This window comes from Gracilinanus agilis, chromosome 6, assembly GCF_016433145.1.
Source record: "Gracilinanus agilis isolate LMUSP501 chromosome 6, AgileGrace, whole genome shotgun sequence".
Lineage (NCBI taxonomy): Eukaryota > Metazoa > Chordata > Mammalia > Didelphimorphia > Didelphidae > Gracilinanus > Gracilinanus agilis.
In genome coordinates this window covers 130,821,703-130,840,652 of record NC_058135.1, presented here as the reverse complement: position 1 = coordinate 130,840,652, position 18,950 = coordinate 130,821,703, and the positions used below count along the sequence as shown (strand labels likewise).

General features: G+C 37.4%; 1 protein-coding gene across 2 annotated transcripts in view; it reads right to left on the bottom strand.

Annotated features, from left to right (window-relative positions):
• Positions 1-18,950, bottom strand: part of INPP4B (inositol polyphosphate-4-phosphatase type II B) — a 483,546-nt gene that overhangs the window by 426,314 nt on the left and 38,282 nt on the right. For both annotated transcript variants that reach the window (XM_044680328.1, XM_044680327.1), the window contains exons 3-4: positions 13,363-13,481; positions 11,008-11,124 (exon numbers count right to left, since the gene is read on the bottom strand). In XM_044680328.1, coding sequence (XP_044536263.1) covers positions 11,008-11,124; positions 13,363-13,481 — 236 coding nt within the window. The remainder of the gene's footprint in view (positions 1-11,007; positions 11,125-13,362; positions 13,482-18,950) is intronic.

The following is an 18,950-nucleotide window of genomic DNA, read 5'->3' as shown; positions in this document are numbered from 1 at the left end:
ATTTAACCCTTCCATGTCCTCAAACCACCATCCCACTTCCTCTCCCGTTGACTACCAAGCTCCTAGAAAGAGCTCTTTATACCCATAGCCTTCACTTTCTCAAGATCTTCTCATTGTTCAGTCTCTTGCCATGTGGAATTTCTGCAGATGATTACTGCAGCAATATCTATCCAGTCTCTCCAAAACATCAGTCCCATTCTACCAACCTGCCTGCCAAAATTCTTCACCTGGATTTCTTACTGACACCTCAAGTTCAACAAACAAAATAGGAATAATTATCTCATTTCTTGCCAACTCTACCTCTCCACCCAACAAATAAGAAATACCTGCCTTTTCTCCATATTTACTTCTATTTATTGTGTGGATTGCCATCCTATCAATTACCCAGATCATGACTTTTGAATAATACTGGATGTTTCACTTTCCCTCACTCCTTCCCATATCATATTTGCCGCCAGTTTTCTTTATTACTATCCCAACATTTAAACTACAGGTTGATAGATGGGCTCAGGGGATAGATCTCAGGCGGGGGGACAGAGCACTGAGCTGGGAATCAGGAGGACTCATCTTTGTGAGTTCAAATCTGGCCTCAGATACTTACTATCCATATGACTCTGAGAAAGTCACTTAAACCTAATTGCCTCAGTTTCCTCATCTTTAAAATGATCTAAAGAAGGAATGGCAAACCACTCCAGAACCTTTGTCAAGAAAACCCCAAATGGGATGACAAAGGGTTAGGCATTACTGAAATCACAGGACTGGCACATTAAAATTAATTAAATGCTCTGAGGGATTTATGGTAAAGAACGCTGCCCACATTCAGAGGAAGAACTGCAGGAGAGGAAACATAGAAGATAATCAATTGCTTGAATGCATGAGTTGAGGTGGACATGATTGGGGATGTAGACTCGAAAGGACCACACAAATGCAACTAACAACAATGTGGAAATAGGCCCTGAACAAGGACACAACTTACAACCAGTGGAAATTTGCGTCGGCCATGGGTGGGGGTAATGTGGGGGGCGAGGGGAAAGTAAGGGTATGAAGCATGTAAACAGGTTAAAAATGAATAAAAATAAATATTAAAAATGGGAAAAAAATTTAATTAAATGGCCTGCCTGTTTCTAAGATATCTCTTCTCCAATTTTGGTACAGCAGAAAGAGAAATGGATTTGGAATCTGAGGAACTGTGTTCAAACACTCGGCTTTGAGGTTTTCTTCCCCTGTGACCTTGGGCAAATCAAATAACTTCTTGGCTTTGGTTTCCTTATCTGTAAAATGGGATCGTAGTGGATCATCTCTAAGGTCCTTTCCAACAGCCACAATCTTCTGATCCATTTTCTCCATGTTTGCCAAAATAATCTTACTAAGGTATGGTTCTTACCATTTCATTCACAAATTCAAAAATCTTGAGTGTTCTCACTAGGATACTATACTTATTTGTTCAGCTTGACCTTTAAGGCCCTAAAAATATAACTCCAACTTGTCTTCCCAAGCTAATTTCATATTATTCTTTTGCATATAATCGTCAGTTGAATTTCTTTCTATTCACTGATCTCAATATTTTATCTTCTACTTGTGCATTTGAACCTGTCATACCCTTTATCTGGAATCTGGTCCCTCATTTCTGACTCTCATAATCAAATAGGGCTTAACCCAGGTGCTGTCCCCTCTATGAAATCTTTTCTGATTCTCTCCCAAGTTGTTCTTGCTTTCTTTCTCCTTAAATGACTTCACATATATTTGTTTAAGAATTTACCCAGTAAAATGTCATCTCTTTGAAGGCAGAGCTGGTGCCATGACATTTTGGGTCTTCTATCACCAATGCCTAATTTACATATAATAGGTAAATAAAAGATTTTGGGACAGAATTGAAATTCAAAGTTCCAATAAAAAAGAAACCAGGGAGTGTTATAGAACTCATCAAATATTTTTCGAGGGCTCACTGTATGTTGAAAACTGTGCTAGATACTGGAAAAAATACAAAGTATACCTAGGGCTTTGTCTTGAAGTATATAATCTAGAAGACACAATCATAGATAACTGTAATATGCAATATTATGTGATACACAAAGAAGAGGAAAGCAAATTACAATTTGAAGTCCCCTAGGGAAATCATTTACTGGCTAGCAGGAGAGCAAGTAAGACTTGTTGGAGGAAGTGGCATTTGATTTGGATTTTGAAATATAGATCACAGCAGGGAAAGAGAGGGAACAAGGAATTTCCAGGTAGAAAGAACAGCATTGACAAAGCCAACAAGACTCAATTGCACTGAGTATATAGCTATAGAGTGTGTGTTTCATATAGTATGATTAGAGCAAAGAATTCTTAAGGGGGAAAAATTATGATAAGAAAAAGCAACTAGGTGATTCAAATTGGGCCTGAGACACTTCTTAGATTTGGGCCCTGGCTAAGTCATTTACTTAATCCTAGCCTGATTAGCCTTTGCCTTCTGTCTTAGAATTATTACTAAGATAGAAAGTATGGGTTTAAAAAAAAAAATCCTATGACAAGGCAGGCCAAGACTGATTTTTGAGGCGTTCTGGCCCAAGAGCAAGCAATTTGAACTTGAGTCAATATTGTAGAGTGGATTTTTTTTAAACCCTTAACTTCTGTGTATTGGCTCATAGGTGGAAGAGTGGTAAAGGTGGGCAATGGGGGTCAAGTGACTTGCCCAGGATCACACAGCTAGGAAGTGTCTGAGGCCGGATTTGAACCTAGGACCTCCTGTCTCTAGGCCTGACTCTCAATCCACTGAGCTACCCAGCTGCCCCTGTGAGTGGATTTTTAAGAAGAAATGTGGTAAAACTCGCTCTAAATATTAAGGTAACGGATTCTGGAAATTGTATATTCATCTTTCATTTCAAAGAGGACTAAAGACATCACCGGGTGATGATGCCTTGCCTTAACTGAAGTTATAGGAATCAGAGTTGCCAAAGTCTTCAGCCACACTCTCTTCCAGGGTCATCAAGAATACATACATACATACATATGTATATATACAATTAAATGTATATATACATATATATGCATGTATAGATAGATAGATAGATAGATAGATAGATAGATAGATAGATATTTGCCCTTTATTTCCAAGGCTTTATTTCATAGAAAATGATGGTTCTAATGTCTTTTAATTCCCTGGCAAGGAATGCTATATTCCAGGATGGAGACATACACAAACACACACACACACACACACACACACACACACACACACACACACACCCCAGTGATAAAGACAAGACATAAGTCAAGACTACTGGCGATGGTTCAGGAAACAATGGCATCTTGGGATAAGTTCTTCTGGGAATATCTTCAAGTTGCATTGGACAGTCAGTGGTGGCAGGGATGGGGGGCAGAGTACAAGCCAGAAGACTGCTTAGGAGACTACTTCAATAGAACACAGGCATGTGCTAATGATGACTATGCTCTGGGTGATGAAAATGGAAATGCAGAGGAAAGGCAAGATATGAGAAATGCTGGGGAGACAGAAATAAAAAGAGATTGCCGAATGTGAAGAAAAGGCCCTAGACCAGGGGACAGCAATGTATGGCTCTCGAGCCATATCTGGCTCTTTTGAAGGCCAGATATGGCTCTTTCTGCAGGAGCCATAAAGTCATTTTTTTTCAGGCGCTGTTACAGGAGCTGCACTGTGAGCACTGTACGGCTCTCACGAAATTACATTTTAAAAAATGTGGCGTTTATGGCTCTCAACGCCAAAAAGGTTGCTGACCCCTGCCCTAGACCCAAGGAGGATTGTTGTTAACATGTTCTTCATACTATTTCCCTACAAATCTGGGGAATCTCTCTTGTATTTAGGACTTTTAATAAGTTAAAATTTGACCCAAATGCCCATTCATGGGGTTGTAAACGCCTGGATCATACATAACTAATCAGAAAACTATCTAATTTGAAATGCTTTTATGTTACTAAGTTGAAAGCCCAAATGGAAATGAATCTCAGATCATGAAAGGGTCCCTTTGCCTATATTTCATAGGAATGTCAATGTCACTGCACTGGTTTATGCCAACACTACACTTTTTAAAAGGTATAATTTGAGGACTTTTCCTAAGAATGTTGCAAGTAACATGGGCAACTGATCACCATTTAATGTAGACACAGTTTCCAAAAGGAGACAGAATTTGCTCCAACTCTAAATTGTTAGAAGTCTGTGATAAATTAAAATTGAAAAAATGTTTTCTATCATATCCACCCCTGGAGCAAAGGGGCTGAGGAAAACATGAAAAAGAAACTGGAATTTCAATCAGTGGAAAAATTATTCTGTAGTTTACCCTACAATTGATATTACCCTACAATTTACCCTACAATTGAGAGTGGTAACAAGGAAGGATACTCTATGCCCTCTTAATTTCCTTCCCTTCTGATGCTTCTTACTCAACTATTAAAATCCTTTTAAAAAACCCATCCATATTGCAATATATTTATTCATCATTATGCATCCTTCTCATGATAAAGCACAAATAGTAAAGACCCTCCTGCTATTTCTCTCTACTTGGGAACTCGGGCCATTTGCTCTATGTTGGTGACCCTAATTAAGTCATTCTAGTTTTAAGAGGTGTTGGTAGAAGTATTGAACATTTCATACACCAATCCTAAATTTCCTCATCTGTATAACTAAAGTATTGGAAAAGATCATTTGTACACATCTTTTTCTGGCTCCAAACCATACAATAGCAGATCTAAAGCTAGTAGAATTTTAGTGGTCATCAAACCCAGTACTTGCACTTTAGAATTCAGGACACTGAGTTGTAAAGATTTAACCCAGATTATCTGAACCCAAATCTACCTCTTCCTGGGATACCATCAGACATAACTCCTAAGCTCCTACAATCTATGGATAAAAGCTAGTTACTGAAGAAATAAGAAAAGAGAGAAATTTAGAATTATGCCCAAAGAGTTATAAAACTGTACATATTTTTGATCCATCAGTACCACTATTAGGTTCATATCTTAAGGTTAATAAGGGAAAAAAGAAAATAATCTAAATTCTAAAATATTTATAGCAGCCTTCTTTGTAATGACAAAGAACTAAAAATTGAGGGGATACCCATCAATTGGGGAATAGCTAAACAAATTATGTCATATGATTGTGATGGAATATTACTCTACCATAAGAAATGATGAGCTATTTAATTTTTAAAAATGGGAAGACATACATGAAATTATGAACAAAATTAGTAGAAGCAAGAGAACAGAATATACAGCAACAGACTCTCATCCAGAGAAAGAAATAAGAAATAGAAATAAGTAAGCCATAGTGTTTATACATATATATATATGTATGTATATGTATACACACACACACACACATATATATTTGTCAAATGATGCCTTCTTTAGTGTGCAGAAGGGAGGGAAGAAGGCAGATTGTGGGGAATTTTAATTTAATATACTAATAATACTAATCATATACTAATAAATACTTTTAAAAAAAGATGCACAAAATGAGGCAAAGAAAGAGGTCATTAGAGCTAAAATTCTCAGCCATGATCTCTGGATGTGTTTTAGTATTGAGTAAAGTTCTATTTAATTTTCCAACTATTGCTGCTGATTGAAGCATAGAACCAAATCCAAGCTGATATAGAAGCTTATGTGATAGCTATATAAGTTATAATTCAATCACAAGCTTTAATAATAAAAAATAATCTTTTTACATGTTCATTTATCAGTCTTTCCCTTCTACTCTCCCTTGCTCAGTAACCTATCCAAGATAAGAAAAAAGAAAGAGAGAAGTGGGGAGAGGGAGGGAGAAGAGAGAGAGAGAGAGAGAGACATAAAGAAACAGAAAATTTCTATAAAACTAACCAACAATGGATTCTAAACACACACACATACATAATGTTCCACAGTCCTAGGTGGAATTCCCCCACCTTTGCAAAGAAGAAAGGAGGTTAATTTTCTCTTATCTAGGGCTAAGACAAGCTTCGAATTTAACTTATCTATGCAAAATAAAAAGTAGCATGATGATTTAATAAGCAGAGCGCTAACCCAAAACCAGAAAATCCCGGCTCCAAGTCCCACCTCTGACACATATAGGCTGCATTGCATTGAACAAATGTTGTTTAACCTCTCAGTGTCCTGGGCAATTCTTGGAGTGGCAGAAAAGGTGCTGACCTGCTTTGGTAGAAGGTAGACCCTTCTAGAAACTCCTTAGGACAGTAACTTCAAGTACCAGTTCCTGTTTTTTTTTTTTTTTTTAAACCCTTACCTTCTTAGGGTCAATGTTTTTTTTAAACATTACCTTTCATATTAATATCAATACTTTGCATTGGTTCCAAAGCAGAGAAGTAATAAGGACTAGGCAATAGGGTTTATGTGATTTGCTCAGTGTCACCTAGCAAGGAAGTATCTGAGGCTATATTTAAACTCTCATCTCCAGGTCTGGCTCTCTACCCCAATGAGCCACCTACATGCCTATTGCTAACTTTTTCCTGCCGACAATTGGGAATCTGTATTTAAAGAAAATAGGAATAATAGCCGTTCTCCCTCCCTTCCAATTTTCAGCATGGAGCAAAACAAGGATATCTTTTCCATGGTCCAAGAAGGACATATTAATTTCAGGAACTATTTCATAGCTACCTACCTACCTAGCAAAGCTATTTTACCTTGCTGAAGCAAAGGAGAACAGTTCTTGTAATGAATAAGAAGTATTTAACAGGATCATCCCATTGATGTTGAGAATTAATCATGATAAATGATAGGGAAACTAGATGGCCCAATATATATAAAGTGCCAGGCCTGGAGTAAGGAAGGCCTGAATTCAAACACAGTTTCAGACATCTACTAGTTCTGTGACCTTAGACAAGTCATTTAACACTGTTTACATCAGTTTCTTCATCTATAAAATGGGCTAGAGAACTAATTGTCAAACTACTTGGTATCTTTGTCAAGGAAACCCCAAATGGGATCACAAAGAGTCAAAACAACAACAGCAATACAATGAATACATAAATATCTAACTACAGAAAATACTTCGCACTTACGTTATTTTCTAAAAAGAAGCATAAGTCAAATCTACTTAATCTAAAGTAGGTTTTCAAGTAGACTGACATTCAAAAGGTAAGATGAACAAATAGCTTATAAGTGAATTAAATTTCTAACACCTCTTCCATCACTAAAACTAATTGCTCAATGTTTTGAATAAAAGGTTCTGCCTTAATTAGGGTATCAGAACAAATGACAAATATTTGTAATGTGTACTTTTGATTATTTGCATTTGGTAAGTATGTTTGAATCTTATGAATCGTACTTCCCAGCAGCCAGTCAATCTTTTGTAATGTTGTAACCCTTCTGATAAAACAACAAAGCATTGACAGCAAGCCAATCAGTTTTCATAATAGAATTCTATATAAAACCTAATTAATGAATTAGCTCATTGCTTTTCCCCTTTCATAGATATTAACATGGACACATATTTAGAAGGAGGAGGAAAATCACTTGTAGAAGTTCATGTTTTCTTCATATTACAAACAAAAACAACTTAGGAAGTAAGAAACAAAAGCAACATCATCCCCATGTTCAATCTCTGTTGTATCTTACTCCCAGATTTGTTAGAAGGATGATCTGTTTTGCATGTGATGGTACCTTGAAAATTACAATGCATTGGGCCTTCGTTTTTGTTTTTAGCCTGTCCCATTTGCGTCTACACTCAGCCATCATCCAGGCAAGCAATTCCTATGAAAAAAAGAGGCATCAGCCCAGTTGCCAGCACCCATATCAACCATGGACCAATAACATATCTGGGGCAAGGAAAGTAGTCTGATTGAAGTAGCAATATAACCTGGAGGTGGCATGTGCCAGGCAAGCCAAACCATCACTACCACTACCATGTCAAATATATTCTCTCCATCATTCCACAGGGCACCAGCCTGCCTTCCAGTATGGTCTACCCATAGTCCTCACCATGGTACAGAATCCTTATGGAGAAGAGGCCTACCATGCCTACCACTGGATCCAATTTCCAAACATACAGATACCAGACACGGCACTACTTTTGTAGATAGCATGGCCTCCTCATCAGCCCCAGCTCTTGAAGATCCAGAACAGAACACTTGGGTACTTGACATTATCAAATGGTTCAACATCAGAAACTGATAACGGTTTTTTTATTGGAAATGACACTAAAGAAAATGAATCACTATTTGCCTTGCTGTTGCAAACCAAAGACCTTTAAATTTACATCTAAAATCTTTTATACATCTTGTCTCTTCCCATTAGAATCTTTATCTTTGAGACTAGGAGCTAGTTTCTATTTGTAACCCCAACCGTTAGCAAAGTATAGTTACTTAATAAAAATTTTTCCCCTCATTCATTCTTCACCACTGTGACTCTCTACTTCTACCTGAAGCAAAGGTTCCTTTCCTTCTTCCTGCCATCTCCCAATAAATACACAGAAACAGGCCAGCACTTCACTTCTCTATCTTGAGGGGGCATGGGAAGGAGAGAGAGAGTGGGGAGAGAAGAGGGGGAGAGAGGGAGAGTTTACCTATGTAGAAGAGGGAAGGAGATAGGAATACAAAAGTGCACAAACTTACAAATTCTTTTTAGTTGTCAGGCTTAAATTAACTTCACCATCCTCACTTCCCTCACAAAAAATTAAAAAAGTGCCTTTTTTTATTTTGGTTAAAAACAGAAAGTGTGATATAACAGAAAATATAGGCAAAATTGCAAAGCTATAAAATATAAAAGGTCTTTGAAAAAACAGCTTTGGATTTATTTCTCAGTGATTTGTCTTATCTCCCTTTGGTTACAATGACCACAAACATCTTTTATTCTGAGTATTCTTATTGCCATCTCACTGAGTATTTATTCCCTTGATGTGAAAATCCTTGTACATTCAATGAACCTCAGAACTAAGATAACTTCTTTATTGTAAGAATATCTTTTTTTTAAAAGTATGACTTTATCCCAATCCTTCCATAATGAATATAAAAGCAGAGAATGTCAGCCAGAAAGGACCTCAGGCATCATATAGTCCAAACCGCACATTTTTACAAATGAGGAAGCTGAAGTGCCCTAGCAAGCACAATGTATTTGGATTTCCAAAACCTCAGTTTGAAATCTATTAACTTGTTACCTGGGTGTAATCTTGGACAAATCTCAACCTCCCTGGATCTTGGGCCTGCCTCTATAAAATGAAACAATTTTCCTCTTTGATTTCTAATGTTCCTTCTAGAATCTATGATACTTGGTGAAGTCATTTGCTTGGTGTCACCTAGCTAGGGATGATGTCCTGAATTCACAGTTCAGTGATTTTTCTTTTTTTTTCACACAGTATTCTTTATTCTATTTTATAAAACTGGTAGGAGAGAAAGATAGAGGTATAAGCCAGAGGTATGAATGGGAAGATGGAGAAGAACACATCCCTACTCTGTGTCTTACTTACTTTCTTCCATGTTCCTTGGGTGCCCAGTCCATATCTTATCCCAAAGACCTCTTTCAACTTCCCTCTGTAGGCTTTCTGAGAAGTCAACTAACTAACTAAAAGGATAAGCTTGTCTATGGCAATGCTACTGACTGTAGCATTCTTCTATTGAAGAAGCCTTCTGAAAATAATCTCTCTTCTTTTGTTTGTAGTCCACCAAAGAAAAATTACTTTAATGGCCAATATTTTTGGCTATGTAAGGGTCTTAGTTGACTGAAAGATATTAAAGTGGACAAATAATAATGAACAAAAATTTTAAAGACATCTATAAAAGGCAACAAAGTGAAATGAGTGGAATTCAGGGCTTGGGTTCAAATCTTGTCTCTGACACTTACTAGCTAACTGGCCTTAAACAAGTCACATATGTTCCAGACAAGTCTTAGACTCATCCACCAAGGGATCTTTTTAGTGCAGGCAGCCTCCCTTAAGCCCCATTTACCCAGGAACTCTCTATTCCTTAAACATCACAAATATTTTTGTATTCACATATAGATTTTTCTGAGTCCTATCATCATCAAATCAAAGAGGATATCTAGTCCATCTTTATCAATTTTACAGAGGCGAAAACAGCAATACAGAAAGGGAGCCTGCCTTTATGAATAGTGATATGCTTAGAATCAAAAAGGCCTACTTTCAGATCCTATCTCACATACATACTAGCCCTCTATCCCTGAAATTACTTAACCACCTTGATCCTCAGCTTTATTAAATGGAGGATAAAATGAAGATAATCATAGCACTTATCTCAAAGGATTGTTTATAATGAGTATTTTGTAAAACTCAAAAAGTGCTGAAGAATTAGTTATTGATATACTTATTATAACACTGAAAAGTTGATAGTGAACATTAACTCTATTTTACCATTAATGAAACTCAAGAGAATTGACTTTCTCAAAATCGCATAGCTAGTAAGTAGGTATAAAGGGAGTTTTTTTAAACTCTAGAATTGCATAATGGGGAACTACTTCCTTTGATCATAACTATGGTTGGCTCTGAAAAGGCCCTGATGTAAATCACCAAATGAAGGTTGAAGGTTTCTATTTTCCTGTTCTCTCTTCCACTTGGAAGCTAATAAAGGTGCCAATGTTGAGGGTACATAGGTTTTCAGTATGGAAATGAGTCAAATAAAATATGAGGGACATTCATGATTTTCATAGTCAAAGACTTCACTATTCCACTGGTTTTCAATGTGAGCAACATTATCTGATTAGTAACATACTTCAGAAAGGATTACTTGAAAGCAATCTATTCCATATGTTCTCTGTCCACCAATTAAAGAGAAGCACAAAATATTAACCCCCTCAGTCTACAGAGACTTCAAATGTAACCCACTTAAAACTTACTATGTGAAATTCTAGAAAAGATTCCCCCATTCTTTTTCTCCTAATCAAGGACTTAAACCTTCTTGGCAAGGGATAAAATAAATATAACAAAGGGACAATCTGCTAAAACTACGTGGATGTGGTTTTGGAGAAAACATTAAAAAAGAAGAATTAAGGGCTTGGGAAAGCTTCACTCCCTTTTTTTTTTGCCAATAAAACTGAAAGTCAAATACTTACCGTTTCATGAAATTTATCCTTGACATCATAGACTGTTAGCTTGATGCTGGTCTCCTCATAGATAGGGTATTCAGGTGGAAATGTCACTCCAGTCAGAAACAGTGGGTTTCTTGTTCCCTGCATAACACAAGGAGACAGCCTGGATTCAAGTTAGGTAACAGCTGCAGGCAACTCAGCATGCAGTAACAGATGAGAGGGCACCAAGAATGTTTAGGGCTTCCTTGCCCTCTCCCCTTCCCCCCAGGAAATACTTGACATACAAGAAAAAGAGACCTAATTGGCCAAATGACACTCATAGACATTGGCCTAACTAACATTCAGTGCACAAAAAGTTGATCACACCAGAGAAAGAGGTGTTTCTGGGATGGAGAGGAAGCTACTTGATAGTAATAAATGCCCTTACTTGGCCCTGTCATCATTTATCAGACCTGCTCATGCTGTGCCATGATAAACAATTTATTTTCTCTGTCTGGTGGAGTCCTTCCTGAGACCTGGCTGTCATTCTGTTCTGGGTGCATTTAAGTGGAGTGGACATGACTTGTGCAAACAACTTAAGATGTTGGCTGATTACAACAAAAGCAAAAGCAAAAAAAAAAAAAAAAAAAAAAAACCACGCTTCTCCTAGCAAACCCCTCTATGGTTTGTACCACAAGGTTAGCTGTTCATTTCACATTATCAGTGACTCATTTATGACTGTCATGCTATGAGAGAGTCCATTTGTTTTCGCACATTCAGCTGTGTTTTTTAACCAGCCTGACTTGGAAAGCAATAGAAGAAACTCTAAATATGATGGAAAATATGGTAGATTTTTGTCTCATTAAAATACTATTATATATATATATATATATAAAACATATGTTATATATTAATACCCACGATACATTTTTAAGATGTTGACAGGCAACATCAAATTGTTATTATTGTTGCTATTATTATTACTTTGAATGAATAACATAGTATGGTTTGATGACATTCTGCAATCCAGGTGGTATCTGGCTTGTATATACTGCTATTTAAGACAGCCAAAGTGTTCTGCCTAAAGATTAAAATGTTGAAATACCTCAGGATGCTTCATTCTAATTTTACTGGGAAGGTTTGTAAAGACAGAATTTTAAAGAGGCACAGGAAATGACTTGAACCAAATTTTTCCATCTAAAACAACCTATTTTGCTATTTTTGTAAAGTTTTCTTTGGATGACTAACCATTTGTACTGAATTCCATCAACAACAGGGTTAAATCAGAGTTTTCTCAGTCACCAGAACCCAAAGTTTCCACAAGGCAGACTTTGGGCTGTGTGTAAAATATGGGTCACAGCTATGAAAGAAAATGGTTTTAACTCCGTCTGAATCACTTGTTCCCAAACTGCAAGAAGACAGGGAATCTGTCCTGAACCATTCTGCTCAGAGGCAAGCAGGCCAATAATGAAGCCAGAGAATGACTTCTGGTTCAAATTATGGCAAAATAGTCTGGAGCCAAATAAAAAAGGGCAGATTTGCAGAAGTGGGGAGAATACTTTCTTCTCCTTTAGACAGATTGATTAAGTTAATAGCCTTGCCTTCATTAACACTGTAAACTAGCTGACCAGGAAAGTAAATAGAATCAAAAAGAAATATTTTCTCCTTCAATGGGAACTAAAATAATAATTACTTCCACCAGTTTGGTTACTTCACATAAAAGCTACAATAAATACAGATTGCTCTGTTTCAAAGTTACAGTGGAACACCCAAGAAGTATGGAACACCTTTCCTCCCTAATGAACTCAGAATATAGTTTCTCAACGCCAAAGTGTACCCCATTATTAGAAACATACTCACACTATTCTCCTATCCTCCAACCTCCCCGTTTGCTCTCCAAACAATAAAGAACATTCAGAGACAAAGAGTGAGAATAAAAGGGAAACAATGGACAGGTAACCAGGCATAGAACGCAGAACTTTCAACTTTGTCAAAAGTACGGGTGGGGGAGGGGGGAGATGAATGGCAGGGAGAGATCATAAATGTTTGTAAAAGAAAGAAATCATTTCCAGAAACCTCAAGCATTCCCACTATTTGAGCCGTAATCCACGCTTACGTGAAAACCCTTTGCCTCCATTATTTAAAATCTGCTCAAGTCCGAAGTGCTAACTTCGCTTCGTGTCTTTTCATGAAAAGGCGCGTTCATTTCCAATTGTTTACCCTTTTCAGTTGCCAATAAGCACTTAATACCCTCAGGTATGCCAGCTGTGAGAGCGAGCCGGCTCCTGTAGTTAAATGGTGAAGGCTGAGGTGGTAACTGGGCTCAGCTGAGGGCTGCAACCTTAAGGACAAAGCACATGGTCCCCAGTGACTGACCACAGGACCAGGCGGCGTGCTCACCTCAACAGTCTCGGTGCTGGAGTACCTTGTCACACTCTGCTCCGCTGGATGGATCACTGAGATCTGGACCAGGGTGTTCAACTTGCAGTCCCGGGTAGGAGCCACCAGATCCTTGCATGCTGGGCAGGACACATGGAAAAGAGAGCAAAAAGAAAAAGGGAAAAGAAAACTCAAACCTCGTTCTCAGGGAAAACTCTGCCCAGGATGAAGGCAGACCTCACTATGGCTCTGGATTAAAACCTCCAGAGGCTCGAGCCGACTTTGCAGAGGAAGTCCCTTGGAAGTACCTTACAGAAATAGGAAGTCACATGCTGCCGAGCTGAATTGAGATCTCATTTCCACTAACCACATTTGCAGCTCATGCAAGTCTTGGCTGCCTGGGGAGAAACAGCTCTGATGTGTGACTCCACACATGCTCTGTGTTGGTGGATAACTTCACAGCTTCTCCTTCAGTTTTAGTTAATTAACCATGAAATCCCATGCTTTACTTCTTACTCAGCCATCTCTTTGAAAAGAAACTGGGAAGCTCTGGGCTAGATCAGAATGGTTTCCAAGTCCCTAAAACCGACACAGACACAATGAAACCTACCTTGTAACAAGACACAATTGACTTTTTTGGAATCTTAACCACCAAAATGGGGGGATGGGAGAGGGGGAAGCAAGATCTATTCCTTCCTTGGAGACTTGCAGCGGGCAAGAAAGCATAGGACCATAGACTGCTCTGTCTTGGATGGTCTTATACAGAAAGTGGCAGAAACTTTTTTTATCAACATGAATGGAAAGAGGAGAATAGGAAGTACAGGAAATAAGAGAAAGAGCAAGTTTATTGGACTAGAAGGCATTTTTGATGTCTCCTCGCTCCAATACCCAGGATTCTTTGCTTTTAAGCTTGGATTTTTCTGAATTTGGATTTAATAGGGGGAAAAAAAGGATTAGTTGAATATAAAATCCTTAAGGAAAGGATTTTTTCCCCCTTTGTTTCTGTCATATTAGAAACATTTCCCTTTCAGGATCTAAACAAGTTCTGAGACAGATTGAAGGATACAGATTATTCATTCCTGACCAGATAACCCAAATATCTAATATTCATTAAGCTCTCCAATGGCAGTATTTTCACCATACATAACATCATGATCTTGTATATTTGCTTTTTTCTCATATCTTCTCCCTCATTTGCAGAGGAAAATTAAGAAGATAAGGATTTCCCCCATACACATCCTTTTCCTTTCTCCCCATTAATTTCTTTTTTCTTTCCTTTTACACCTTGAAACAGTGGCTGAAATGGCAGAAATTTTTTCTCCTAACAGAATACAATCTGTCCTTGTTAAGTTTAAGACTTCTTGTCCCTTGTTGGAATGGGGAGAGAATAAGAGTGAGTCAGGTCCTATTCCTCTAGTCCCATCCAGCTACTTCTAATTCTTTCCTTACCTTGCTTCCATTTTCCCTGTGCCATGACCCTATGAGAATACATAGCCAGTGAGCTGGAGATACAAAACCTTCCTGGTTCTCTAATAAACACTAAGCATCTATGATGTTCAGGGACTTCTCTACATACAACAGAAACAGGGGTTGGCAGGATGCTTTCTTTTGAGGGGCTTATATTCAACTAGTTTTTTTAACTGACTCAAAATTGAAAAAACCTAAATTTAAAATAAAAGAATTCTAGGTCTTAGAACTAGAAGGTATCATAATTGCCATCTAGTTTGTAATGAAGTAATTTAGAGAATAGGATAGAAATTTATCATGAGTAAGAAATACTTCATTACAAGTTCCAACCCTTCCTTTCACAGATGAATAAACTGACTTTAAGTGACTTACCCAGGTGACACAGTAAGTATTAGAACTGGAATCTGAGTCTAGATTTTATGATTATAAAACAAATTGTTATTTCTACTGTACTGCCCTGCTTTCCAATGAGCTGCAAATCCTCCCTTTTACTTCATTTCTTACAATACACAATCAGTCTCAGTAAATGTTCCCCTATAAGTAGAAATAAATTTCTATAGGAAAAAAGATTTCATATATAATTTGATAAGAAAATTTTTATTTTATATTATAGAAAAACACTATAAGAAAAAACAATCCTTTCACTTTCCTATTAATTTGAAACTATCATTATATAACTCCTAATGGGTTATTATTATTTAGTACACAAGAGTTAAAACATTAATGTTAAATTTGAATGGGGTTATAAAACAGAGAAAGCAAAGATTAGAGATTTAAAAAGCAAGGGAGTTCTTTCTCCATAGTCTACACCAGTGATTCCCAAAGTGGGTTCCACCATCCCCTGGTGGGTGCTGCAGCGATCCAGGGAGGCTGTGATGGCCACGGGTGCATTTTGGTACATGAATTCAGTGCAGTAACCAATTTATTAACAAAAAAATAAACCAATTGCAAATAGTCAATCACAATGATTTAAGATTACTGCTGATGAAAATAGAGCCGAGGATTACTAAATTGGTAGCAGCACACTGGGTTCATCCTTCTCATTAAGATGATTTTGAATGTTTTAACTTCTTTTGTATTACATTCTATTCTGAGTTCAATAAATAGTTTCATAATTTCAAAGTTCAATGTTTCTAATTTACATCTTTCTTTACTATATTTTACGAAAAAGGTAGAAATAATACATATATCTTTCCTATTAGTTGCTATTAAAATTTAAAAAAATTAATTTCCAGGGGGCACTAAGTAATATTTTTTTCTGGAAAGGGGGCAGTAGGCCAAAAATGTTTGGGAACCACTGGTCTACACATTCCTATCTTGATTGTGATCCACTGTAGAAATCTGGGGATAATAGTAGGGTGAGAATAAGATTTAAGTGAAATAGAGTTATTTCAAACTTTGACATAACAGCTAAGAATTACTTGAATTCTAAAAATCAACTTCACAAGTACAAGATGAAGGAGACATGTCTAGACATGACTTTATCTGAAAACAATCTGGGGATTTTAGAGGACTGATAGCTCAATATCAATCAACAGTATGAAATAAAAGCCAAGAAAGCTAATGTAATCATGACCTGAATTCAGAAGCCTAGCATCCAAGAATAAGGAGAAAACAATTCCATTGAACTCTATCTTAGAACATATCTGAAGTACCGTCTTCAGATTGGTCATCAACTCTTAGGACGGGCATTGAATAGCTTGACAGGGTATATCCAGAGGAAGGCAACCATGATGGTGAAGGATCTCAAACTCATGTAAGGATTAGTTGAAGAAAGTGAGGATGGTTTGCCTAGGGAAGATTTAAGGAGGTCTTGGCAATTGTCCTTTATTTGAAGGGATCTCACTAGTAAAAATATTTTTCTACTTGTTCTGTTTAACTCCAAAGAGCAAAAGAGTGAGGGAACCTGAAAAGTGACAAATTTAGGCTTCAAGTAAGGAAAAACTTCCTAATAATAAAATCTACTCAAAAGTAGAATGAGATGCCTCTTGAGAGTTTCAATTAAAGGCTAGAAAATGATTTGTTAGATGTGTTATAGAGGACATTCTTGCTCAGCTTGTATTAGATCTCATGAACTCTTCCGCTTCCAAAATGCTATGATACTGTAATTACTTATATAGCAGTAGTCTTTCATTCAACAAAAATGTAGTGACCCATATGAGAATCAGTGAAATCCTTCATATCCTTTTATCTTAAATCCTACTTTGCCACATGTTTCTACCACAAGAAAAGAAAGTAAGGTGGTATACAATCCTCTAGGGAGTGTGCTTCCTCCACACCCATCCACTCTCTTCCCCCACCTCAGACAATTACCTTCTCCATTCCAAAACAGCAGCTCCCTTGCTAAGACCATGCATTCTTTCTTTAATGCTTGGTTGAAGAAAATTATTGGATATTGAAGATACTGAAATGAACCATCAGTGGATTGCTAAACAGTCTCAAATCTTTCCAAATCATTTGTTTTCAGAGTTGTTCCTTATTGTATAAACAGGTCTGCTCACTTCCTTCTGTATCAGTTCATATGAGTCTCAGGTTTCTCTGAAACTATTTCTTTTATTATATCTTATGGCATAATAGTATTCAATTGCTACCATAATTTATTCAGCCATTCCCGTGATTCCAGAGGACAATAATGAAAAATACTACCTACCTCCTGACAGAGAGGTGATTGACTCAAGATGTGAAATGATAGTTTTGGTTGTGACCAACATGGGAATTTGTTTTGCTTACCTATGCACACTTGTTACAAGAATTTTGTTTTTCTAGTGGTCATGAGAGGAAGGGCAACTAAATTGTTATTAAATGGAAACAAATATGTTTCAATTTTTTTGGAATGAAATGGCTAAAATGGAAAGTCATTAACAAGAACGAGGTTACATCATAAAAATGGCAACTCAAGAATTACAAAGCATTTCCCCATAAGATTTTTATAAGGTAGGCAATACAAGTATCAGTACTCTTTTTTACCATGGAGGAGACCATGTCTGAGAAGTTAAAAAAAAAAAAAAAAAAAAAGATTTATACTGATTGTTGGAGCCCAGACTAAAACTTAAGTCTTCTGACTTTTAGACTAGATTTCTTGCTACCACATTACTGAATAGGTATGCATTCATGAGTGTTTTGATGATTTCCTTTCATGTAATAAACATGTTATCATCCTCTATCTTGGCTTTCTACTTACAGATAACTTTTCTCTCCTCCTGATGATGCTGTCTTTTAATTTTGTAGTGGCACTCCTGCCTTTGTTGCCATCTGTGTGGGCTCTTGCTGTGTAAGGTATTGTAGCACTTTTATACAAAATGAATGACCTCAGTTCTGACTGTGATGTGGGCTGACAATGGGCAGAAAGAGACAGTATTAGGAATTCTGTAATAGTAACCCTCGTACTCTAAAATCTTGCATTTCTCACTAGTTAAAAATCAACTGCAACACCTGCAGTTTCAGCATCAATCAAGCAGGAATTGTAGATTATTCATATTATTATATCATATTATTCATATGCAGTTATTCTCTGTGTACTACTAAATCTGTAATATCCTATGCTAGGCATCAGCTTTGAACTGTAATGGAGGATTGGAGGGATGTTAACTATTATTATTTGTGGGTTCACACCAGGGTGAGAGAGAAAGGAATGTCAGATGGACAGGACCAAACAGGATAGGGAGACCAGGGTTTACTGCCAAGGAGTTAACTGTCAATGGGAATGGTAGTTAAGCTCAACAGTCACTCAAGCCCACCTAGGCAAGGGCCTATGGAACCAGCAGGCAAAAGGTAAAAGTTTATAACAGTTTAATTGAGGGAAACAATAATAAAGGATGGGAATGAGGGATTCTACACTTACAAGCTAAGGGCAAACCACAGGGTCAGGGGAAGGACTTGACTACACTAAACTAAGACCTAAGCCAGGCAGGGCCCAGAGAATAACAGGACTGGAGTGGGAATCTTCACAGTAGAGTCCAGAGTTGTTTTCAGGATGCCAGGAACCAACTCCTCCAGAACTGATGGTCCAAAGTAGCCCATTAGGGAGGGAAAGTCTGCAAGTTGTCCACCAGATAGCAGATCACTCCCTACTCAGTGCTGTTGTGCAGGATAGACGTCCTCTGATTCCAACCTTCACCACACTCCAGGATCCCAGGGAATCA